The 25,770-nt window shown below is 45.6% G+C and overlaps 1 protein-coding gene across 2 annotated transcripts; it reads left to right on the forward strand.

Annotated features, from left to right (window-relative positions):
• The first annotated feature begins 1,373 nt into the window (after positions 1-1,373).
• Positions 1,374-12,424, forward strand: LOC109762614 (probable serine/threonine-protein kinase SIS8). 2 transcript variants are annotated; one of them, XM_020321490.4, is made up of 17 exons: positions 1,374-1,902; positions 3,244-3,608; positions 4,198-4,398; positions 4,697-4,885; positions 5,015-5,274; positions 6,270-6,353; positions 7,527-7,619; positions 8,089-8,178; positions 8,800-8,895; positions 9,130-9,250; positions 9,364-9,625; positions 10,444-10,567; positions 10,661-10,680; positions 10,809-10,965; positions 11,168-11,456; positions 11,841-11,910; positions 12,049-12,424. In XM_020321490.4, the coding sequence occupies exons 2-17, from the start codon at positions 3,360-3,362 to the stop codon at positions 12,129-12,131; spliced, it is 2,388 nt and encodes a 795-aa protein (XP_020177079.1). In that variant the 5' UTR covers positions 1,374-1,902; positions 3,244-3,359; the 3' UTR covers positions 12,132-12,424. The 2 variants fall into 2 exon arrangements, with proteins under 2 accessions (XP_020177079.1, XP_040260096.1); XM_040404162.3 differs by lacking the exon at positions 11,168-11,456 and having other exon boundaries at positions 1,397-1,902.
• Positions 12,425-25,770: the final 13,346 nt, after the last annotated feature.

Raw genomic sequence — 25,770 nt, forward strand, 5'->3', positions numbered from 1 at the left:
TGGGACGTTACCGAGCTGAACGTGTGCTGAACTCGGAGGTGCCGTGTGTTCGGTACTTGGATCGGTCGGATCGTGAAGACGTATGACTACATCAACCGCGTTGTCATAACGCTTCCGCTTACGGTCTACGAGGGTACGTAGACGACACTCTCCCCTCTCATTGCTATGCATCACCATGATCTTGCGTGTGCGTAGATTTTTTTTTGAAATTACTACGTTCCCCAACAAAAATAGCTTTATATGTAAAAGACAGGCCGTGTATGTTTTTCTAGTAACTGACACAAGATAAGAAAACCATCAATCTGCGTCTAACTTTAGGATACCAAGTTCATTGTTCATTCCGACATATGAATGTATAGACGACTTTGTACGAAAGTGTGCAGTAATCATGATAACCTTTTCAAAATCAGGTGGAAATATAGTTCTATCATAATTGGATACAGGGTGTAATGTAAGTAAGATATCAATTAACTGATTATGAAAAATGCCATGTCTGCGGTTTCAATCGTACACGCATTTGGAAAGTTTATCGAAGGATATGCAGTTCCGCGAGACATGAAAAACTATTGTACAAATAATTACTCCTTTTGCTCCTCATACTTGCCCATATGCAAATAACATATAAAATATAATGTTCATTGTTTATCATCTTTAAGACCATAGCAAGCCAATATCCGGGGTTGGTGAAGGACACATTTTTCTTGATGAGTATACATGTGATTTGGTACAAAGCCGCAAGCTAACACATATCCGGACACAACCTCTTTATCTTGATGACGAGTGAACCAAAACTGACAACATGATGACATAGGGTCAGAAGACACGTTGTGCAAAAAGGTTACAGTGGACGAGAGATTGCAAGCATGCATCGCTAAGATAACCACGTGTATGGTTTTGCGATTTCGGTGCAAGATAAGCAAGATATCTATTCATATATATCTTCCTTTTGCGAAAGCTAACAATTCATATAAATATCTACTTTCGGCGCGGAAAGTCTACGTCTGACATGAAGTGATAAACATGATAGCAAGCTGCACTCATATCTAGGATAGCACATGAAACTCAGTTTGTCTGATAAATCCATAAATTGTCATTGTACGAAATTACAAACCCCCCATATACCATCACAATAATAGCTGACAGCGTAAAAAACCACCTTACATTTTAAGACAAGACATAGGAGTAATATTTATTATAACGTTCAAAATCAAGCGAACAGATCACTCCACTCCAGTACTCCATGGCCGTACGATTAAATCGAAACAAGCAGCACGAGAATATCTAAAGCTCGAATGGACCGAACGAGCCAACATTAATTACGCTCCGAACGAAGACCTCGAAGTAAATGCACATTACGCTCGCGATAAAAAACCGTACGGGCCGGCCACACGGGAGCAAAGTGCTCCCACGAAACCCCCGTCGCCAGGGTTCCCTCCTGGCCGCCCTGCCATTCCCCGCACAAAGCCAGTGCGTACCGACGCTTCCCCCACAGCCTGGACTGGAACCGAGCCGCCGTACTTTTCACTCTCTCGCCGTCTCGCGCTCTCCTCCCTCCTCGTTCCCGGGCCTCAGCTCTCAACTCCCTCCCAGTTACTTCCTCCTCCTTCCCCTGGCCTCGCCCGCACGCTGCTCGATCGTCGCCTACCTAGTACCTACCATACATACCATCACACCTACCGCCCCTCTCCCCCACTGCCTCTCTCGCCCGCACCGTCAAACCCCCCCGCGTCAGCGATCGAGCCCTGCCCGCCCATCCGAATCCGAAGCCGCCGGGCAACTCCTTCCGCCGAAGCGAAGCGGGCCGCCTCGGGCTCTCCGCCACCGCCTCCTCCTCCATCCGCACTGCGCCGCTGGTGCTGGATTGGCGTGGAGATCCACCTGGACTTGTTCCTCCTGCTGCTGGTAAGCCGGCCCTCCCTCCCTTCCCTGTCTGGATTCGTTTCGCTCTGATCTAGTCGGTCGGTCGGTCCTGGCCTGCGAGAATTCGAATCCGAATATATGGACCGCGCCCTGTGTAAATGCGTCCGTACCGGGAAATATACTCGCTGCAGGTGCGGATTCCTTCGCTGGTACTCCGCCAGCGTACGCCGCCCATCCGTATGATTCGGTTCCTGTTGTTGCTCAGCGCGCGCAGCATCTCAGGCAGGGGTGTTATTGTCCTGCGACCGCAGAGAATCGGGCTCGAGGTGCGGGCGCCCCTGATTCCTCCCGTTTTGGTCATAAATAGCCGCCGGAGGGAAGGCTTGAGCTACAGCTTGACGCTATTACATGGCCGTTTATGGGATTGTGGGCTGTACTATGCTTACTGTATGTTGATGGGTAGAGTGGTCTGTTTTACCTTTTCCATTTTTACCCACGGTTTCTACCGAGTTGCTAAATTTTGGTAAATAAGAGCCTGGATCTACACCGTAGAGTTAGAGTGCATGTATGCCCCCATGTACTCATACCGAGTGGGCCCAGTTAGTGACGTGGATAGGATTATTGCCGACATTTTTTGGCTGCCAGCATGAACAGCGCCCACTGGTCATAGCATCTATCTAGTGGATAAAATGTGAGTTAACTGGAACTGTACATCATGCTATGCTTGGTTGTATGCAACAGAATATGCAGGTTGCCCTGGAAGTTTCTGATGAGACATGGGAAACTTTCATGTGATGTTGCGGGTTGGGTTCTTTTCCGGAAGCTGATTTCCATCAGGATGCACGTCAGCTGATGAGACGTGATTCATTTCTATTTAGTTAGCAATCCTTCATTGTACACCACTAACGGAGCTTTACTAACAACAAAGGTTGCCCTTTCCCCTGGGCAAAGCCAAAGTCTCACGCAGTTCACATGTCCTCACTCTTTTCAGTTGGATGTTTCTATCAAGTTTTTTTTTTTTTGAATTTTGAAAAGTAACAAGTAGCCGACTGTTTGTCTCAAGTTTGCACTTATCACTGTACTTTTAAATAGTCTGTTAATCAATCATGCATTTTGTTGTTGAAAAGACAATCCATTCTCACCATCAGAAGTGGACAAGGTGTATAGATGGGTTTAGATTAAGCAAACCCTGACTTGCTAAAAAATCAAAGTATTTGGTTTCTGTTGCAGAACTGCCAATCAGTTTAGTAGTAGTTCAGATGGGGTGAAAGAATCCCCATGCAGATAATTAGATATAAGAAAAGCTATGGTCTCTGCTAAACTTTGTCTGAGTCGTTTCTGCTTTTCTTGAGATCTGTATTAAGTTTCTTTTTTATTTTGCAGATATCAGCCAGACTGATCAGTGGTCATATTGAATACAAAGTTTTCTCGTATGGCTTTTGTTAGCATGCAAAAGATGGTGCCCATGGGTTTGGAATGAGGGACTACACTACCTAGAAATGGATGAAACACCAACTAGTTCTGGGCGATCTGAAGCTACTTCATGTGAACCTAGTTGGTGGCCGCCAGACTTTTTGGAGAAGATAGAATCTGTCGCCTTAGCAAGAGAACAAGAAGTTTTGGCTGAAAAAGAATCGCAATTCAGTCTGTCAAATTCAAGGTCCTCATCCTGGAAGGCTTCTCAGTTACTGTGGTCAACTGGAACTTATTCAGGGTTTATTCCTAATGGTTTCTATTCGATCATCCCGGTGAGTATCTCCCCCTCCAGTAAGCATGTTTTGTTCTTTGGAGACATAGTCCTTATAAAAGAACTACACTAGATTATTTGTGCATGTCATGTGGCCTTTGAGTTAGATGCTCCCAAATTCATGTCAATCACTTGCTTTCCAAAGAAGATGCTTAATGCTCCATCTAAACTGGTGGCTATGGAAGTGGACTTAATTTTTTTTTGTTCTTTTGGTGGCTTTGTATTATTTCAGTGTAGTAACGATAAATCTGAAAACGTAACAAACTGCCTATATTTTTGAAGGGCGGCATTGTTTTAGACCATCACATTTCATATGGTTCAGAAAGTGCCACAGTTTTGCAGCATGTGAAGCATGTCAACCTTTCCAATGTCTTTTCTCAAGTTGTTTTCTCGTAAAACGAGGAATCAAGTTCCTAGGTCATAAAACTATGGATCATTGGAAAAACACTAGAATTTGGACTTATGATTTTGCAACAATTTTTACTTCTCTTCTCAATCTGATTATTAAGTCCCGAATGATTTAGAGGATGCTCTGCTTTTGTTCAGTTCTTTGTGGTTATGTTTTTTCCACCTGTGATGCTCTCATACAGGATAAAAAGCTGAAGGAGAGTTTCCCAACAATACCATCACTAACTGACCTTCAAAGTCTTGAAGCAGATGGGCTTAAGCCTGAAATAATTGTTGTGGATGCTGAAAAGGATAAGAAGATTTTCATGTTGAAGCAGCTTAGTGGCGCACTTGTGAAAGGATTGAACAATCCAGCTCTAGTGATAAAGAAGATAGCAGGTTTGGTAAGTTTTAGAAATTATAACCCGATACAACTGTCTATTTTTCACATATGCAATTCCTCATTGGGGGCTTTGTTGATCACTGCTATGGTATGATCTTGGGATACTTTTGAGGCTTAATGGACATGTAAAACCAATTTTGGTTAAAACTTTCGGTTAGAGTAGTATTGGTTACTGATATTTTAGTTAGTCCTTGCATTAGTTACATCAAATCGTTCTTATTGAATTGATGCTTAAGTAAGAAAGAATTAACTTATTGCTTGATGTATCTAATAGAACTTGGCAAGTTATTCTCGAACAGGTTTTTGACTGCTTCAAGGGCCAAAGCTCTGATGCAAGTCCAGGAAGAGCTTCAACCGAAGATACTCACTTCTTTGGAAATAGAGGACCACAACTTCTTGGGCAGATAAGGCATGGATCATGCCGACCCCGAGCTATCCTATTTAAAGTTCTTGCAGATGCTGTTGGCCTTGAGAGTAAACTTGTTGTGGTATGTTGACATCCCTTTTCAATCCTTTGTATATTTCAGATATTTCTTTGCGCATCGAATAATATTCCGTGTTCATGTTATATTTAGGATAAAAATAAGTTCAAATGCTTAAAATTGTTTCCTTCATAGGGTCTACCTGATGACGGTGCAGTTGGATTTGTGGACTCCTACAAACATATGTCTGTGGTAGTTCCGCTGAATTCTATGGAGCTACTAGTTGACCTTATGCGATTTCCCGGCCAGTTGATTCCTTTTTCAGCCAAGGCCATCTTTATATCACATATCTCTGCTGCGGGTGAGAGTGATTCAGCTGAAAATGACTCGTGTGATTCTCCCCTGGAGCCCAACAGTCCTCTATATGGATTATCTGATAAAGTTGAAGCTGAAGGGTATGCTTATGCATTAAATATCTCCACTTAGTTATGCAATTCAGGCCTTTATTATTTTTTCAATATCACTATGGGTATAATGATAGAGAGCTAATAGTTCACTCACTGGACAAAATATTAGTTGGCATATTGAGTGGCTCACACCCTTTTATGGATGAACTTATACCGTGAACCTTTGAACAGAAAGCATGGCCTCCCACTGTCATTAAAGTTCAAAAAAATAATAAAATAAACAGATAGCATGGTCTGATTATAGAGAAAAAATCATTGTTTGTGTTGTGGGGCAGGCTATTAATGACTTTCAAACATAATCATGCAATAGAACTGTAAGATTGATAATTATTCTAGCATATGCTTGTTGAAACAAATAATTTTGTAAGACATGGTGATGTATGCCCCTTGCTGGTTTAGGTTGGTTGGTTGGAACATTATTGATTGTATGGTGGCTACAACAGTGAATCTTCACACTGGCTGCAATAGAAGCTGAGATAGGTTATTTGCATGAAGAGAAAATACAGAATATTTGAGAAATTTACGTCGGAAGTTTATATCTGACAACATTAACCAAATAAAGAAATTGTACAGAAGAAAATCAGTCATGGATATTTTAATTGTATAGTTGTTGTGCTATGGTTCTAAATAGCGTCTGCATTGGCTGATATATTGCTGATATTGCGGTTTCGGCTGCCTGCTTATATCAAGTATGGTCTGATATTTTGGTCACATCAGCCTCAGTATTGGTCATATCGGCCGATATTTCGGTCATATCGCTCTTTCTGCACCAAATCCACTAGCACGGTATCCGATATTTTGAACTTGAAATTACCATTAGAAAGGTTACATGCTCAGGTATATCATATATGGAGAAAAACGCACCTATCAGCTGTATTGGTTCTTTCATTATTTTTTTGTGCAATCCTTCTGTTAATTTTTCCTAACTTTCTAGAGTTTATATTTGAGCAAGATAAAAATATTCCATCTCTATCTCAGTACAGAATCGAAGCTTCATCAAATCTATCTGGGCGTTCATTGCGTAATACAATGTTGAGATCGAGAACATTCTCAGAGGGGAAATTAAGGTATCACCTAATGATAAGTCACTATCCATTGATTGGTAAATTTTGCTTTAGTATACACCCCTTCGGGGATATGGCTTTTGAATTCCAGTCACTTACAAAGCACAGTTCTATACTTTTCTCTGATTGTCAGTATTATTGCAAGGATAATAATCATTTTTATTGCAAAGTACTCCCTCCGTTCCTAAATATAAGTCTTTTTAGAGATTTCTATATGGACCACATACGGATGTATATGGACGTATTTTAGAGTGTAGATTCACTCATTTTGCTTCGTATGTAGTCCATATTAGAATCTCTAAAAAGACTTATATTTAGGAACGGAGGGAGTACATTACTAAATTACAAAAATCAATGTACACATGCATGCAGTGGATTTTTCCATGCCTGCATGCAGAATTTTAAAGCAAGTTAGCGTTCCAACCCAACGCTTACATCATACTCTAGGGTCATCTCAAGTTCTCAACATCCATCTTATAGCCGCGATAGCTTCTTGGCTTGGGCCAGCCCATGTTACATCAAGAGGGTCTCGTGGAAGGGGCGCGAGACAAGCTGCTGGACAAGTGTCTTGCAGCGGGAGGTGGAGAAGCTTGCACATTCTGGAACATGTCTGTCAGTGTAGGAAGTAGATCAACGTAACGAAGATGAGTTGGGAGTCAGTCGGGTGAAGGAGGCCAGGACAGAGGGGTGAGCCGAGTGGTGTTGCAAAACTGGAATTCATCACATTACCAATTAAGGACTAGTTTGAATCCCCACCTTTGATCTACATTAAAACTCGTAAACTATTAAAAATGCCGTGCACCAAACGCTGTGCCCGGCACGGTACGCCGGCATCCCAATCTTCAGCCCACCACCCCTTGCAGGATGTGGGACCACATGCCGTATTGTGCTCCCCGCCGAGGGGGTTGGGAGCGTGTTTTGGTGTGATGCCTAGGCAGGCGTGCCCTCAAGAGCGGCAAAGATCTTTGACATCTACCAGAACATTGATTCCTGGTCCTTCACCAATAAGATGGAACTCTTCCTTCTCTTTCATAGAATGAAAGTTGTTATTTGCCGAGATGTCTTGTTTGTTTTGTCAGAATTTTATGTAATAATCTCATACTTGTGTCAATATTTTTGAGTTTTTACTGCCTTTTCCATTGCATTTTCTAAGAAATTGTTCGTTGTTTAAACCAGCACATCATGTAGTGAGCCAAACATCGCAAATGCCTTCTGGAGGCGAAGCCAGAGGAGAGGAGTTGCTGAAGAACCTCGTGGTGCTAGCTCAAGGTTTCCACTCGACTCTAGGCATTAACTGCTTTAGTAAAATTCTGTAATCCCTTGTATTGCTGTTCGCAGTTCTTTCCCTACAACCTTATTGCTCAGAGGTACTAAGGTATTTTTACCGAGGGTTTAATGCACTTTTTTTTTAGGTTCTATGCATTGTTCATAGGCTTGGGAAATTCCATTTTGACGAATTACATGCTCTTTTTTGTTTGATTTGCAGATGCACTCATACACGCCTTTCCTAAAATCATCCTATTTTGCATTCACCAAAACTTGCACTAATATTACCATATCACGTTCATGCTTATAGTTTGTATGCTTTTCTGTGTTACCAAATGTTTACCTAGTAGTGAGTATTCTCTTACATGATAGGAACTATAAGCATCGATCTACTGTTTCATTGTCTCTTCCTCCCAGTTTCTGGTGGTATATATGTTCTCACAGGATACTTTTGTCGCTTTCCCCCTTGTAGTCCTGAGCATCCGTTAATGAGGGCCAAGGGAAGATCCATACTTGGTGACCGGCAATCATTTCAAGAATACACCGATAGAGTTACTTTAAGGTTTGCCAGTGTTTTTTTTATTGGTGTGGTGTTGCATTTCTTAATGTTTTTTTGCTGGCGCAACTATTTTCCATTGTATATCGATTGACCAATTTGTTTCAGTTGGTCAGCTTGACTGCCTACTGCCACAAATACAAACTGCTGGCCTTTATTCCATTATGTTCTTCCTCTTATTCACTGTTAGTAGCAAACCATACGATTTGATATACATATATATGTATCTAGGAGGTAAATGCAAGCTCTATAAAAGAAAAGGGGCAACCAATGCAAGTGTTGCGCACGATAGATGGTGAAATCTACCTTTTCTAGTTAACCACTAACCTTATTCCCAATCATAATATTACCTTTGTGTTGCTCTTCGTAATGGAAACTAGTTTGAAATATGTTTCTCTTACATTTCTGATTTTTTTATCTCCACCCATATGTCCATCTCCATGGTTGTGGACTCAAAATCCTTGTTAGTTTTTGAGAAACCAAATTAATTTGCATCCTTTACCCTTGTAAAGAACAAGAACTTGTCTTATGTCAGTTTTGCTTTTCTTTTCTGAAGCTTCTTTTCATAATCGTGAAAGTAATTCGGATAGCAACCCCATTTTTGAATAAATCATTACACACTTGCAGATCAGATGATCAGGGTGTCACTACTACACCTAACCCTCGAAGAATAAGGCGAAGAAGCATTAGCATCACACCTGAGATTGGAGATGACATTGTGAGGTAATTCTTGTTTTGAACTATATGATGGGGTTGGAGTTTCCATGGTCGTATTAGAAGTTTTGTAGGTGCGCTTGCTTGTTGCCTTCAATCCAGTATAGCAAGATTCAAGTGTCACTGAATACTTTGCTCATGGCCATGTATAGATGCTAGATATCCTAGAGCATGTGTCTGTATTCTGTTAGATATGCTCATCGAGCATCAGGTATTCACTGTTTAAATCTTAAATCTTGACAGGGCAGTTCGGGCTATGAATGAAACACTAAAGCAGAATCGCCTCCAAAGGGATCATGTTAATGATGGTTCATGTTCATATATTGGGGCGGACGAAAGCAATGCAAACGACTGCCCAAATAATGTACATTAGTTTTTCATTGTTTTATGTTATATATGTTGGCTTTTCATCTCCTGTGCGTGTAATTCCCTTGTGAATTTCATCAGCTTGGGATCCTAATTTCATTTCATTCTTAGGATGATAAATCTGGGACGAACAATGGCTTGAGAAACCGAGCTGGTTCTACTCAGAAGGCTATGTCATTGCCTACTTCTCCTCATGACTATGGGGGCGAAATTTCTGAAACAAGCAATAATTGTGATTTTATAAGCGAAGAGAAGATGGTATTTGCATGGAACAGGGTTTTGCAAAGCTCTCCTTTTAATAAGCCTCTATCGCCTTTCCAAGAGTGGAACATAGATTTCTCTGAGCTTACAATTGGTACACGGGTTGGAATAGGCAAGTCATCTTGAACTTCCTCACACAAATTTACTATTGTCGACTTGATGCATGTGTTTTGAAATGAACCTTTCCCCTCCTTTTGTTGTTATGCTTGTGTTCTTTGCAATGATAAGTGTTTGTTGCCTTTAGTATGGTATGATATGTTTGTAGTATGCACTCAGAATCAAACGATCAACAAAAAATTATTATTATTTTTGTACTCCCTCCGTTCCTAAATATTTGTCTTTCTAGAGATTTCAACAAGTGACTACATACGGAGCAAAATGAGTGAATCTACACTCTAAAATATGTCTATATACATCCGTATGTGGTAGTTCATTTGAAATCCCTAAAAAGACAAATATTTAGGAACGGAGGGGGTATGACTTATCTACAATGCTCTCATAATCAAATGAATCGGATTCAATTATATCCTAAGTCTTGCACACTGTCTTGACATTTTATATCTGTCTTCATATTTTGACTTCGCCAAAGCTATTCATGAAATCTTATTATTGTTTTACTGAAAGTTTATTAAAATAAATCAAATATTCAGGTCGAACTGTGTAAGTGACATTGGTTTATTTTTCTGAGAATTTAAAGATGTCACTATTAAATGGCGGCTATTCCGCTTTGATAGTTAGAAACAATGAGTAGACATGCTAATAAACATGGAGACTTGTTTGGACCATTTGATAGTCATCATAATGCGGTCTTCTGTTTCATATTCAAATGCTCTAGCTTGAAATTGTCTGTTTTCCTTTGTGTTTTTATTCGTCAGCATTTTTTTAGCCTGTCAAAAGTGCAGGCTCACCTTTGTCGAAATGCTTCTCCAGGATTCTTTGGAGAGGTTTTCCGTGGTATATGGAATGGCACTGATGTCGCCATCAAAGTATTTCTGGAGCAGGATCTGACGACTGAAAACATGGAAGATTTTTGCAATGAGATATACATCCTGAGGTACCTGAGCCACTCTTGATTCACTAATGTGGATAACCTTCTGTTTTTCATTGTCTGCACGAGTGCATTAATAATTTTACTATTCCTTTTCAGCCGGCTGCGGCATCCAAATGGTAAGAGCTCATTTTGACAAATGCAAACTATAGTATCAAACTACAATCTCGGCATCTCCGTTCGAGACATCAACTGCCATATGTTAGGAACAGGGCTCTTAAACGAACTTTTCTATTCTGTTCTGTAGTAATATTGTTCCTTGGGGCATGCATGGTACCTCCGCACCTGTCAATGGTTACTGAATATATGGAAATGGGATCACTGTACTATCTCATCCATATGAGTGGTCACAAAAAGAAACTCAGCTGGCGCAGGAGGCTGAAAATTATTCGTGATATATGCAGGTTAGCTCTTACCCTGTATACAAGTGATGTTACTCTATACATGTCTACTAGCTGTTATTTGATGTCCTGGAACTTCTAGGAAAATACTCAATCCATTTGATGTAATTCTCTTATCGTTTAGAGCTCAAATCCTCAATCTCGTCCCAGCTCCGACTACCTTTTATTATTAATTGCCCGTCTAAAAGGAATTATTTTGTGAAAGGGGATTGATGTGCATACACCGCATGAAGATAGTTCACAGGGACCTGAAAAGTGCGAACTGTCTGGTGAACAAGTATTGGACTGTCAAGATATGTGACTTTGGCCTTTCTCGAGCAATAACAGATAGTCCTATGACTGATAACTCCTCTGCTGGCACACCAGAATGGATGGCCCCTGAGCTCATTAGGAACGAACCCTTCTCAGAAAAATGTGACATTTTCAGCCTTGGTGTGATAATGTGGGAGCTGTGCACATTGAGCCGCCCATGGGATGGGATCGGCCCAGTTAAAGTAAGCATTCATCGACTTTCATCAAAACGTCTGCAATATAACCAAATTATCTAAAGAGATTCTCTTAACTGAACCATATGCGGCATTCTGATCTCTACCGTGCTGATCATTTAATCCTGTCTGGTGCATCCCTATTTCTTGATGGTTATACTCCCTCCGTTCCTAAATATAAGTCTTTTTAGACATTTTAAATGGAATACAACATACGAATGTATATGGACATATTTTAGAGTGTAGATTCACTCATTTTGCTCCGTATGTAGTCACTTGGTGGAATCTCCAGAAAGACTTATATTTTGGAACGGAGGGAGTACATGTTAGTAGGCAAAGCAGTTCTTTTGCTCCAAGAGTTGTTCACTGAACTTGAGAATTGGCATTTTATAGGTGGTGTACGCAGTTACTGAAGGGTCGCTGCTTGAAATTCCAGAAGGGCCTCTTGGCAAGTTAATTGCAGGTAATGATGCTTTCAGAAGCGATGTTTTTCTGTTCCAGGTTAACGGTGGAACAAGTCTGGGATCATTTTTGAGTCAATGTTCTTCAGCTTATTCTGTTCTTTAGTTTCAGCTTAGGGAAATTGTTTTGTTTACTGCAGATTGCTGGGCGGAGCCCCAGGATCGGCCGAGCTGCCAGGAGATCCTCGCTCGCTTGCTGGACTGCGAGTACGCTGATAGCTGAGACGAACCTGGCGAATGCTTCACTCCCAACCTCCCAGTGCCTTGAGAGGTGGATCCGTTTCTCTGTATAAAACTTGTAAAAATCTAGCCTGTTGGTCCTGCAGACCGGCAGGGATACATATATTGAACTCTTGTATTTCGGCTGTTATCGGCGACCCTTTCTTTCAAATTTGTAAAGGAAAATTCTCTCCTTTTATAGAAGAATGTCGCAGGGCTAAGCTAGCGTGTCGCAGGGCTAAGCTAGCGTGTCCTCGGATCTATCATTTGCTTTTCCAAGAAGTTGTAGCCTGGGTACATCCGGTTCCGGTGGATGTGACAACCTCACTGCTGCCTCCGCCGTTCTCTGCATGTCACCTCACTCTTTTTAGGACGCCTCGCCAATTTGTCGGGCTTCTGTTGTCGACGACACTGGTAGTACTCTGTAAGAGCGTTTAGATCACTAGGGGAATCACCTATCCTGCTGCCATTCATTGTCATCATGGACATTCTCATGATAATCTTTTGGAAAGCAGAAGCTAGTGGATCGAAAGTGCTATTGTGAGGTTCGGGTGAACAGTAATCTCTGAAAAATAGTATATATTTTAAAAAAAATCTGATTTCTTTTGCAAGAAACATTGATATTTTTTTTTACATGCGTGCAAAATTTCGTAATGAAATCACATTCGTAGAGGTGTGGGCGAAAAAACAAAATCGTTGCTTCAAAATGCTCCCAAAAACACACTTCTGGAACATTGATTTTTTCCCACACCTCCACGAATGTGATTTCATCGTAAAAAATTGCATGTTTTTTAAATTATTTTTCAGAATTTACTGTTCACCTGAGCTCATGTGAGCCCGAGTGCTTTGTTTGCTTTTTAGTTTGTCGCAATCATCTTTGCAAGCAGAAATCGATGAGGGATTGGCGGAAAATGCTGGCATGTTTGAATAACGCCATTAATGAAAAATTTAGGAAAGAAGGAAGCGCGAGCTAACACGGAATCTTCTGCCTGTCACAAGTTAACACACACGGGTCGCCTTTAAAAAACCATGTGTGTAACTTCCAAATTTTTACACACCAGTATTCATACAACGCATAGTGCGCGATGCTTCAAACCATCACAAACATTTCATTTTTGTAAAGCGTTTACCAATGAAAGCACACATTGCCAACATTTCAATCATGCGCATTATAACGACATATTACACACGCAACTCTTTGATGTGTGCCCCTTATCACACACGGTCTTCATACGAAAATCGTGCCCGATGGATGGGTCATCCCACACGTTTTGTTTTACTAGTGGTAGGGGCGCCATCTTGTGGCGCCGCTTGAAAGGAAGCTGTGCGCGCGTTTCCATTTAAAAAATACATAGAGTCCTTGCCTCCGTCTAAAAAAACATGTCAAAAAAAAAATCCTCACCCTCATCTAAAAAAGAAGTAAAAAAAATTACCACAACAGCCTATCCAGCGAGTGCCACCTTGCATAACCCTCCATTCAAAAAATACCAGAGGCCCTCGTCTTCATCTCAAAAAAATACATTTAAAAAATAATCCATACCTTCATTTTAAAAAAATTGCAAAAGATTTCTCACCGCGGCCAACCAGCTTGCGCCACGTGGCATAGCTGGTTGGCCGCCCTTCACGCATGGTTTTAATGGCGCACGAGTTTATTTTTCTACCATTTGTGATGCATGCGTCGCACATAGTTCAGTTCAACAATAGATGTGTTGTCTTAAGCATCTCCAGCCGTTGCCCCCCCCCCCCCGGCGGCGCTTTTACGCGCCCCCTGGGGGCGAGCCGACGCTAAAAATCGGCGTGGGGGCGAGCGGGTTCCCAGCCGCTCGCCCCATACGCGTTTTTTTAATTTTAAAAAATCTGAATTCGGCAAAGTTCGGCTAAAATTCGGCAAACTAGACATTCATATTCAACATGTTCGGCGTTTACATAAATTATTTATAAAAAGGCATCTACGGGGCGAAGAAGTCGATCAGCGTGGCGAAGTCCCCGACGTCGCCGCCGTCCTCGTCGGAGTCGTCGGCCTTCTCCTTCTTGATGGCGCGGCCGCCACTGCTGGACCCCTCCCCGGCGTCTCCATGGCGGACCGGTGGTGGCGGCGCGTCGTCGTCGTCTTTGCTGTCGTCGAGGACGACGATGCCTTCCTCGTCCCGTCCACGGCGACAAGCTTCGAACCGCGCGAAGGCGGCGCGCCGGTGCTCTCTCTCCGTCTGCACCCAGTCGTCGCGTGCCCATTTAAGGGCCGCTTCATCGTCGAGCACCTCCTCCTTGACGCCGCTGGCGAGCCCGGGCTCCGTCTTCACGACGGGGAGCCCCGGCTCCGTCTTCGGCTTGACGAGTCGGGCAGGAGCCGAGGATGAGGCGCGACCGCCGCCTTCGTTGATGACGATGCCGGCCGAGCAGCTGCGCCGGCCGAGCGGGGTCTCCGCTGCGGGCTCAGCCTTGACGCCGAACACCGCCGGAGAGCCGGAGGAGTGGGGAGAGGAGCGGGACGAGGACAACGAGCCGGAGACAAACCTCCTGGGCATCCATTGCCCGGCGCCGCGGCGGGGGACCGGGGCGGCAGCCGGGTATGTGAGCGGCGGGTTGTTGCCGCCCTCTAGGTGCGCGAGAATCTCGCGGAGCGTCCGGCCAGGATGGACCACCACAGGCGCCGCCCCTCGTTGTTCCACCGGCCGCCCCCCACCACCGCTGCCCCGTTGGTGGAGGCGAGACGCTGCTCCTGTCGGCGCTGGAAGTACGCCGCCCACGCCTCGTGATTGTCGGCGGCGTACTGCGGGGAGGCGCGCTGCTCCTCGGTCAGCGACGACCGAACGTGGTCAACCTCGCCGGCGAAGTAGTCGGGGCGCGCGACGACGTCCGGCAAGGGGGGAATGGGGACGCCTCCGGCGCTGAGCCTCCATCCTGTCGGCCCAGCGCGCATGTCTGGAGGCGCCGGGATGTTGGCCTCGAAAAGAAGGTGCGCCTCCCACGATTGCAGCGAGCGGCGGCCGAAGCCGTTGGCCGCCGCTCCGTCGTCGGGGAACCGCTCGCACATTGTTGTGGCTGGGGCTGGGAGAGAGGAGAGGTTCGTCGGCGGCGGAGAGAGAGAGAGAGAGAGAGAGAGAGAGAGAGAGAGAGAGAGAGAGCACGGCGTCTGTGGCCAGCGGCGGGGGGCTTTTTATAGCCGCCGGGGAGGCGTGTGTACGCGGGGCGGGGAGTGAGGCGTCGCCGCGCCGCCCGTGAAGAGCCTCCCCGTGAGGAATCACTGGAAGGCTGACCGGCGGCAGCCTTGGCATTGATTCCCCGCGGGAAACCGAGGCGTTCTGAGGACGACGAGGCGAGTGTCACTGACTCGGCGGGCCCGCGGCTCTTTCGCGCCAAAACCGTTTCGCCCGGCGCCCCCGAGCGCCCCCAGCGCGCCGGGTTCGACCTGGGTCCGCTGGCGCCAAATTCGGCCCGAGCCGGCGAAAATTGGGTTTCTGGGGGCACGGCTGAGCCGATTTTTATGCGCCGGCGCGAAAAAATCGCCTCAGAAGGGCGTGTTGGGAGCTCGGCTGGAGATGCTCTTAGGCCCATTCTGCACTAGTGAAGGAATTCATGAGATGAGCAAACAAACCATTCACTCGGAAAACATAAGGACCATAATTACTAGTATTTATGTCGTTGTATCTGCCATGGGAGGTGAAAGAAAAAAAGACAAATCAAACGTATAAAATGACAGGACAAAGGCATTACCAGGGAGCAGCGAGGGCCAAATCCTGAACCTCTTCAACCCCTTTATGATATCATTTTCAGAAACACACCTCTCAACGTACCATGAAAGCGCACCCAGAAAAGGAAGAAATTAGACCACAAAAAGGGGAAACACAACAGAGAAAACTAACAACCCAAAGACAAAAACAAGACAGCTAGCCACCTTTTGTTGAGTAAATAGGCAATTTTCCGATTAACTTAATCCACGAGTAAATCACTAGCATGGCATTGACACATATAATCGCATACTGATATTCAAACATGCAAACATATACTACGCTAATTGCAGAAAGATCTACGTATAACGCTAGCATGGCTAAAACAGAAAACAGTAGGAGTGGGATAAACGAGTTATACCCTCTAGTAGGCCATGCAGAGGCCGCGGCGGCGATGGCAGCAGCAGCGTCCTCGGTGACCTTCTTGTCAGCCTCGAGCTTCTCGGCAGCGAGACGGCCGGCGTCGGACTGCGACATAGTGATGATGAAGACGACGCGGACGTAGAGGAGGAAGTAGCGGATCGGAGGCGAGCAGTCGCGTAGTCGCTTCCCAAAAACCTATTCGCCCATCTCCCGTACAGGAACCGGAGGGGCGTGGTTTCGGAGACCTGCTCTCCCGTCGACCGTGTACGCGGCGGACGGGATGGAGTCACGGGCGGCAGCAGCAGCAAAGGAACGACGGTGGGCGTGCGCGTGGAGCAGATGTGATATGTTCGTGGCGGCTAGGGTTAGGAGACACCTCGCACTTATATAGGCGCAGCCGCGTGGAGAGACGTGGGCTCGACCCATGTCTGAGTCCGTGACAGCCCACAATCTGACGTCTCAGATCGTGGCCCAGCTGTCAGAAACTCTCCGTTAGTGACTGGCAAAAATAAGCGGATAGGTGTGAGCTCGGCTCGGCTCATTCCCGCAACCCGCGGCGCGTCGTGATGAGGCGGGCGGCAGAGGAAGAGTGCGCGAGGGTCTCTTCTATTCTCAAGCTCCAATAGCATGTAGAAGAGAAACCCTTATAAGGAGGTCCAACTCCTCTCCAACTTTCGGGGTGGGACTAAACTTTCCACTACACCTAGTGCCAACTAAACACACATGGGCCCTTAGAGATTTCCAGAAATTGCTAGATGGGCCTAAAGCCCATCCCATATTTCAGCAATCCCCAACCAGATCTCGAGGGCCCGTTGTGTCCTCTGTTCCAATTGATGTTTCGATATACCAGTGTTTCAATGAAGACCTGTTAAGGTTGAACTTCACCTAGAGCAAGTAGCTACACTCCTTCACAACTAAACAATGGACTAAGCCTTGAATTGTTAGTTTGGCGTAAAGAAGCTTCACCACATGTCTTACTAGTACTAGGCTACCGAAGGCTGACCCCTCAGGTGGAGCATATAAGTCACACTCCTGGCCTATTTATGAGCTTACTGGAGATCACCCCAATCTCATAGACTGTGACCAGCAGTTGGGCTCATATAGGTGTGTTCCTCCAAAGATCACTCTGTAGGATAGCATGTTGCTTACATAAGCTTTGGAACACATTAAGACATTAGTCATCCTACCATACAGTATCAAGAGTATTGCATCTCCAACGGAGTGAGTTAGTATAGTTACTCTCCCCAGTTCACCACTGGCTTGTTTTCCCAGGTCCTACTTCACGGGATCTCCGATCACATAGGTTGGGTTACCATCGTGGCAACTTATGTGGGTCTCATACCCATATCCCTCGATGCACTATCTATCACAACACGTGATATCCCTTTAGTAAAGGGATCTGCCAGATTCTTAGCTGTATGGACATACTCCAACGCTATCATTCCCGAGTTTCTTAATTTTCTGACAGCTTTTAATCTCATTCTTATGTGTTTGTTGGACTTCATGTTGTCCTTTGAACTCTTCACCTTGGTGATGACAGTCTGATTGTCACAGTTCATAAGGATAGCCGAAACCGGTTTATCAACCAATGGCAAGTCCATCAAAAGATCTCGAAGCCATCCTGCTTCGGCACTAGATGTTGTTGGGAATCGTAGCATAATTTAAAATTTTCCTACGCTCACCAAGATGCATCTATGGAGTCTACTAGCAACGAGGGGAAGGGAGTGCATCTACATACCCTTGTAGATCGCGAGCGGAAGCGTTCCAATGAACGTGGATGACAGAGTCGTACTCGCCGTGATCCAAATCACCGATGACCGAGTGCCGAACGGACGGCACCTCCGCGTTCAACACACGTATGGTGCAGCGATGTCTCCTCCTTCTTGATCCAGCAAGGGGGGAGGAGAGATTGATGGAGATCCAACAGCACGACGGCGTGGTGGTGGATGTAGCGGGTCTCCGGCAGGGCTTCGCCGAGCTTCTGCGAGAGAGAGAGAGGTGTTGCAGGGGAGGAGGGAGGCGCCCAAGGCTGTAGTTTGCTGCCCTCCCTCACCCCCACTATTTATAGGACCCCGGGGGGGCGCCAGCCCTTGGGAGATCAGATCTCCAAGGGGGGGCGGCGGCCAAGTGGGGGGGAAGGGGTGCCTTGCCCCCCAAGGCAAGGGGGAAGCTCCCCCTAGGGTTCCCAACCCTAGGCGCATGGGGGGAGGCCCAAGGGGGGCGCCCCAGCCCACTAAGGGCTGGTTCCCTTCCACTTTCAGCCCACGGGGCCCTCCGGGATAGGTGGCCCCACCCGGTGGACCCCCGGGACCCTTCCGGTGGTCCCGGTACAATACCGGTAACCCCCGAAACTTTCCCGGTGGCCGAAACTGGACTTCCTATATATAATTCTTCACCTCCGGACCATTCCGGAACCTCTCGTGACGTCCGGGATCTCATCCGGGACTCCGAACAACTTTCGGGTTTCCGCATACATATATCTCTACAACCCTAGCGTCACCGGACCTTAAGTGTGTATACCCTACGGGTTCGGGAGACATGCAGACATGACCGAGATGCCTCTCCGGTCAATAACCAGCAGCGGGATCTGGATACCCATGTTGGCTCCCACATGTTCCACGATGATCTCATCGGATGAACCACGATGTCGAGGATTCAGTCAATCCCGTATACAATTCCCTTTGTCAATCGGTATGTTACTTGCCCGAGATTCGATCGTCGGCATGTTGTGGTCAACTAGAGGCTTACTAGGGATAGGTTGTGGTCTATGTATTCACACATGTATTACGATTTCCGGACAATACAATTATAGCATGAATAATAGACAATTACCATGAACAAAGAAATACAATAATAACCATTTATTATTGCCTCTAGGGCATATTTCCAACAGATGTGTCTAATGCTGTTAATTCTGGTTCCATTGTCGATCTCGTTAAGATCATTTGCCTGCAAGACTTCCAGGAAACAGCGCCACCTCCAAGAGTAAATATATACCCAGTTATGGCCTTTATCTCATCAGCATCAGAAATCCAATTCGCATCACTGTACCCTTCAAGTACCGACGGGTATCTGGTATAGTGAAGTCCATAGTTCATAGTACCTTTCAGATAGCGCATAACTCTTTCAACAGCACGCCAGTGTACATCACACGGTTTGAAAACAAATCGGCTCAGTTTGCTCACAGCAAATGTGATGTCAGGCCTCGTTGCGCACACTAGGTACATGAGTGAACCAATGGTTTGAGAGTATCTCAATTGATCTTTAGCCGTGCCTTCGAACTTTCGAATCAACACACTAGGATCATATGGTGTTTGAGATGGTGTGCCGTTCGAATATCCAAAACGACCCAACACCTTCTTAACATAATGGGATTGCAGAAGTGTAATCCCACCGTCGTCATCTCTCAGTAGCTTGATGTTCAAGATAACAACAGCCACACCAAGGTCTTTCATCTCAAAGTTCTGAGATAGGAACGACTTGACCTCCTCAATAACTTTGAGGTTGGTTCCAAATATCAGTACGTCATCAACATACAAGCACAGTATAACTCCTTCGCCCCCACCATGGCGATAGTATACACATTTGTCAGCTTCATTAACAACGAAGCCAACAGATGTCAGAGTTGCATTAAACTTGTCATGCCATTGCTTAGGTGCTTGTTTCAGGCCATATAAAGATTTCAGCAACCTACACACCTTTCTTTCCTGACCATCTATCACAGAGCCATCTGGCTGTTGCATCTAGATTTGCTCGTTTAGCTCTCCATTCAGAAAAACCGTCTTCACATCCATCTGGTGGAGGAGAAGACCATGCTGTTGGAAATATGCCCTAGAGGCAATAATAAATGGTTATTATTATATTTCTTTGTTCATGGTGATTGTCTATTATTCATGCTATAATTGTATTGTCCGAAAATCGTGATACATGTGTGAATACATAGACCACAACTTGTCTCTAGTAAGCCTCTAGTTGACTAGCTCGTTGATCAAAAGATAGTCACGGTTTCCTGACTATGGACATTGGATGTCATTGATAACAGGATCACATCATTAGGAGAATGATGTGATGGACAAGACCCAATCCTAAGCATAGCATAAAAGATCGTGTAGTTTCGTTTGCTAGAGCTTTTCCGATGTCAAGTATCTTTTCCTTAGACCATGAGATCGTGCAACTCCCGGATACCGTAGGAGTGCTTTGGGTGTGCCAAACGTCACAACGTAACTGGGTGACTATAAAGGTGCACTACGGGTATCTCCGAAAGTGTCTGTTGGGTTGGCACGGATCGAGACTGGGATTTGTCACTCCGTATGACGGAGAGGTATCTCTGGGCCCACTCGGTAATGCATCATCATAATGAGCTCAATGTGACTAAGGCGTTAGTCACGGGATCATGCATTGCGGTACGAGTAAAGAGACTTGCCGGTAACGAGATTGAACAAGGTATTGGGATACCGACGATCGAATCTCGGGCAAGTAACATACCGATTGACAAAGGGAATTGTATACGGGATTGATTGAATCCTCGACACCGTGGTTGATCCGATGAGATCATCGTGGAACATGTGGGAGCCAACATGGGTATCCAGATCCCGCTGTTGGTTATTGACCGGAGAGGCGTCTCGGTCATGTCTGCATGTCTCCCGAACCCGTAGGGTCTACACACTTAAGGTCCGGTGACGCTAGGGTTGTAGAGATATATGTATGCGGAAACCCGAAAGTTGTTCGGAGTCCCAGATGAGATCCCGGACGTCATGAGAGGTTCCGGAATGGTCCGGAGGTGAAGAATTATATATAGGAAGTCCAGTTTCGGCCACCGGGAAAGTTTCGGGGGTTATCGGTATTGTACCGGGACCACCGCAAGGGTCCCGGGGGTCCACCGGGTGGGGCCACCTGTCCCGGAGGGCCCCGTGGGCTGAAAGTGGAAGGGAATCAGCCCCTAGTGGGCTGGGGCGCCCCCCTTGGGCCTCCCCCCATGCGCCTAGGGTTGGGAACCCTAGGGGGGAGTTCCCCCTTGCCTTGGGGGGCAAGGCACCCCTTCCCCCCCACTTGGCCGCCCCCCCCCCCTTGGATCTGATCTCCAGGGCCGGCCCCCCCCCAGGGGGCCTATATAAAGGGGGGAGGGAGGGCAGCACACAACAGCCTTGGGCGCCTCCCTCCTCCCCTGCAACACCTCTCTCTCTCTCGCAGAAGCTTAGCGAAGCCCTGCCGAGACCCGCTACATCCACCACCACGCCGTCGTGCTGCTGGATCTCCAACAACCTCTCCTTTCCCCTTGCTGGATCAAGAAGGAGGAGACGTCGCTGCACCGTACGTGTGTTGAACGCGGAGGTGCCGTCCGTTCGGCACTCGGTCATCGGTGATTTGGATCACGGCGAGTACGACTCCGTCATCCACGTTCATTGGAACGCTTCTGCTCGCGATCTACAAGGGTATGTAGATGCACTCCCTTCCCCTCGTTGCTAGTACACTCCATAGATGCATCTTGGTGAACGTAGGAAAATTTTAAAATTATGCTACGATTCCCAACAGTGGCATCATGAGCCAGGCCTATGCGTAGTTACTATGCACGAGTAGAACACAAAGCAGTTGTGGGCGTTGAGTTTGCCAATTCTTCTTGCCGCTACTAGTCGTTTCTTGTTTCGGCGGCATTGTAGGATGAAGCGGCCCGGACCGACCTTACACGTACGCTTACGTGAGACTGGTTCCACCGACTGACATGCACAAGTTGCATAAGGTGGCTAGCGGGTGTCTGTCTCTCCTACTTTAGTCGGAACGGATTCGATGAAAAGGGTCCTTATGAAGGGTAAATAGAAATTGGCAAATCACGTTGTGGTCATACGTAGGTAAGAAACGTTCTTGCTAGAAACCTACAAACCACGTAAAAACTTGCAACAACAATTAGAGGACGTCTAACTTGTTTTTGCAGCAAGTGCTATGTGATGTGATATGGCCAGAAGATGTGATGAATGATATATGTGATGTATGAGATTGATCATATTCTTGTAATAGGAATCACGACTTGCATGTCGATGAGTATGACAACCGGCAGGAGCCATAGGAGTTGTCTTTATTATTTTGTATGACCTGCGTGTCATTAAATAAACGCCATGTAAATTACTTTACTTTATTGCTAAACGCGTTAGCCATAGAAGTAGAAGTAATCGTTGGCGTGACGACTTCATGAAGACACAATGATGGAGATCATGATGATGGAGATCATGGTGTCATGCCGGTGACAAAGATGATCATGGTGCCCCGAAGATGGAGATCAAAGGAGCATGATGATATTGGCCATATCATGTCACTATTTGATTGCATGTGATGTTTATCATGTTTTTGCATCTTATTTGCTTAGAACGACGGTAGCAAGTAGGATGATCCCTTATAATAATTTCAAGAAAGTGTTCACCCTAACTGTGCACCGTTGCGAAGGTTCGTTGTTTCGAAGCACCACGTGATGATCGGGTGTGATAGATTCTAACGTTCGAATACAACGGGTGTTGACGAGCCTAGCATGTACAGACATGGCCTCGGAACACACGCAATACACTTAGGTTCACTTGACGAGCCTAGCATGTACAGACATGGCCTCGGAACACGGAGGACCGAAAGGTCGAGCATGAGTCGTATAGAAGATACGATCAACATGGAGATGTTCACCGATCTTGACTAGTCCGTCTCACGTGATGATCGGACACGGCCTAGTTAAACTCGGATCATGTTTCACTTAGATGACTAGAGGGATGTCTATCTGAGTGGGAGTTCATTAAATAATTTGATTATATGAACTTAATTATCATGAACTTAGTCTAAATCTTTACACTATGTATTGTAGATCAAATGGCCCACGTTGTCCTCAATTTCAACGCGTTCCTAGAGAAAACCAAGCTGAAAGATGATGGCAGCAACTATACGGACTGGGTCCGGAACCTGAGGATCATCCTCATAGCAGCCAAGAAAGATTATGTCTTAGAAGCACCGCTAGGTGAAGCACCAATCCCTGAGAACCAAGACGTTATGAACGCTTGGCAGCAGCGTGCTGATGATTACTCCCTCGTTCAGTGCGGCATGCTTTACAGCTTAGAACCGGGTCTCCAAAAGCGTTTTGAGAAACATGGAGCATATGAGATGTTCGAGGAGCTGAAACTGGTTTTTCAAGCTCATGCCCGGGTCGAGAGATATGATGTCTCCGACAAGTTCTTCAGCTGTAAAATGGAGGAGAACAGTTCTGTTAGTGAGCACATACTCAGAATGTCTGGGTTGCACAACCGCTTGTCTCAGCTGGGAGTTAATCTCCCGGATGACGCGGTCATTGACAGAATCCTCCAGTCGCTTCCACCAAGCTACAAGAGCTTTGTGATGAACTACAATATGCAGGGGATGGAAAAGACCATTCCCGAGGTATATTCAATGCTGAAATCAGCTGAGGTAGAGATCAGAAAAGAACATCAAGTGTTGATGGTGAATAAAACCACTAAGTTCAAGAAGGGCAAGGGTAAGAAGAACTTCAAGAAGGACGGCAAGGGAGTTGCCGCGCCCGGTAAGCCAGTTACCGGGAAGAAGTCAAAGAATGGACCCAAGCCCGAGACTGAGTGCTTTTATTGCAAGGGAAGTGGTCACTGGAAGCGGAACTGCCCCAAATACTTAGCGGACAAGAAGAAGGCCGGCAACACCCAAGGTATATGTGATATACTAGTAATTGATGTGTACCTTACCAGTACTCGTAGTAGCTCCTGGGTATTTGATACCGGTGCGGTTGCTCATATTTGTAACTCAAAACAGGAACTACGGAATAAACGGAGACTGGCGAAGGACGAGGTGACGATGCGCGTCGGGAATGGTTCCAAGGTCGATGTGATCGCCGTCGGCACGCTACCTCTGCATCTCCCTACGGGATTAGTTTTAAACCTCAATAATTGTTATTTAGTGCCAGCTTTGAGCATGAACATTGTATCTGGATCTCGTTTAATTCGAGATGGCTACTCATTTAAATCCGAGAATAATGGTTGTTCTATTTATTTGAGAGATATGTTTTATGGTCATGCCCCGCTGGTCAATGGTTTATTTTTGATGAATCTCGAACGTGATGTTACACATGTTCATAGTGTGAATACCAAAAGATGTAAAGTTGATGACGATAGTCCCACATACTTGTGGCACTGCCGCCTTGGTCACATTGGTGTCAAGCGCATGAAGAAGCTCCATGCAGATGGACTTTTGGAGTCTCTTGATTACGAATCATTTGACACGTGCGAACCATGCCTCATGGGTAAGATGACCAAGACTCCGTTCTCCGGAACAATGGAGCGAGCAACCAACTTATTGGAAATCATACATACCGATGTGTGCGGTCCAATGAGTGTTGAGGCTCGCGGAGGATATCGTTATGTTCTCACTCTCACTGATGATTTAAGTAGATATGGATATGTCTACCTAATGAAACACAAGTCTGAAACCTTTGAAAAGTTCAAGGAATTTCAGAGTGAAGTCGAGAATCAACGTGACAGGAAAATAAAATTCTTACGATCAGATCGTGGTGGAGAATATTTAAGTCACGAGTTTGGTGCACACTTAAGGAAATGTGGAATAGTTTCACAACTCACGCCGCCTGGAACACCTCAGAGAAATGGTGTGTCCGAACGTCGTAATCGCACTCTATTGGATATGGTGCGATCTATGATGTCTCTTACCGATTTACCGCTCTCATTTTGGGGCTATGCTTTAGAGACTGCCGCATTCACTTTAAATAGGGCACCGTCTAAATCCGTTGAGACGACACCGTATGAATTATGGTTTGGGAAGAAACCTAAGCTGTCGTTTCTAAAAGTTTGGGGATGCGATGCTTATGTCAAGAAACTTCAACCTGAAAAGCTCGAACCCAAATCGGAAAAATGCGTCTTCATAGGATACCCTAAGGAAACTATTGGGTATACCTTCTACCTCAGATCCGAAGGCAAGATCTTCGTTGCCAAGAACGGGTCCTTTCTGGAGAAGGAGTTTCTCTCGAAAGAATTGAGTGGGAGGAAAGTGGAACTTGATGAGGTGATAGTCACCCCTTCCGAACCGGAAAGTAGCGCAGCGCGGGAAAATGTTCCTGTGGTGCCTACACCGACTGGGGAGGAAGTTAATGATGATGATCATGAAGCTTCAGATCAAGTTGCTGAACTTCGTAGGTCCACAAGGACACGTTCCGCACCAGAGTGGTACGGCAACCCTGTCCTGGAAATCATGTTGTTAGACAACGGTGAACCTTCGAACTATGAAGAAGCGATGGCGGGCCCGGATTCCGACAAATGGCTAGAAGCCATGAAATCCGAGATAGAATCCATGTATGAAAACAAAGTATGGACTTTGACTGACTTGCCCGATGAGCGGCGAGCCATAGAAAACAAATGGATCTTTAAGAAGAAGACGGACGCAGATGGTAATGTGACCATCTACAAAGCTCGACTTGTCGCTAAGGGTTATCGACAAGTTCAAGGGGTTGACTACGATGAGACTTTCTCACCCGTAGCGAAGCTGAAGTCCGTCCGAATCATGTTAGCAATT

The sequence above is a fragment of the Aegilops tauschii genome, chromosome 3 (genome assembly GCF_002575655.3).
Source record: "Aegilops tauschii subsp. strangulata cultivar AL8/78 chromosome 3, Aet v6.0, whole genome shotgun sequence".
Lineage (NCBI taxonomy): Eukaryota > Viridiplantae > Streptophyta > Magnoliopsida > Poales > Poaceae > Aegilops > Aegilops tauschii.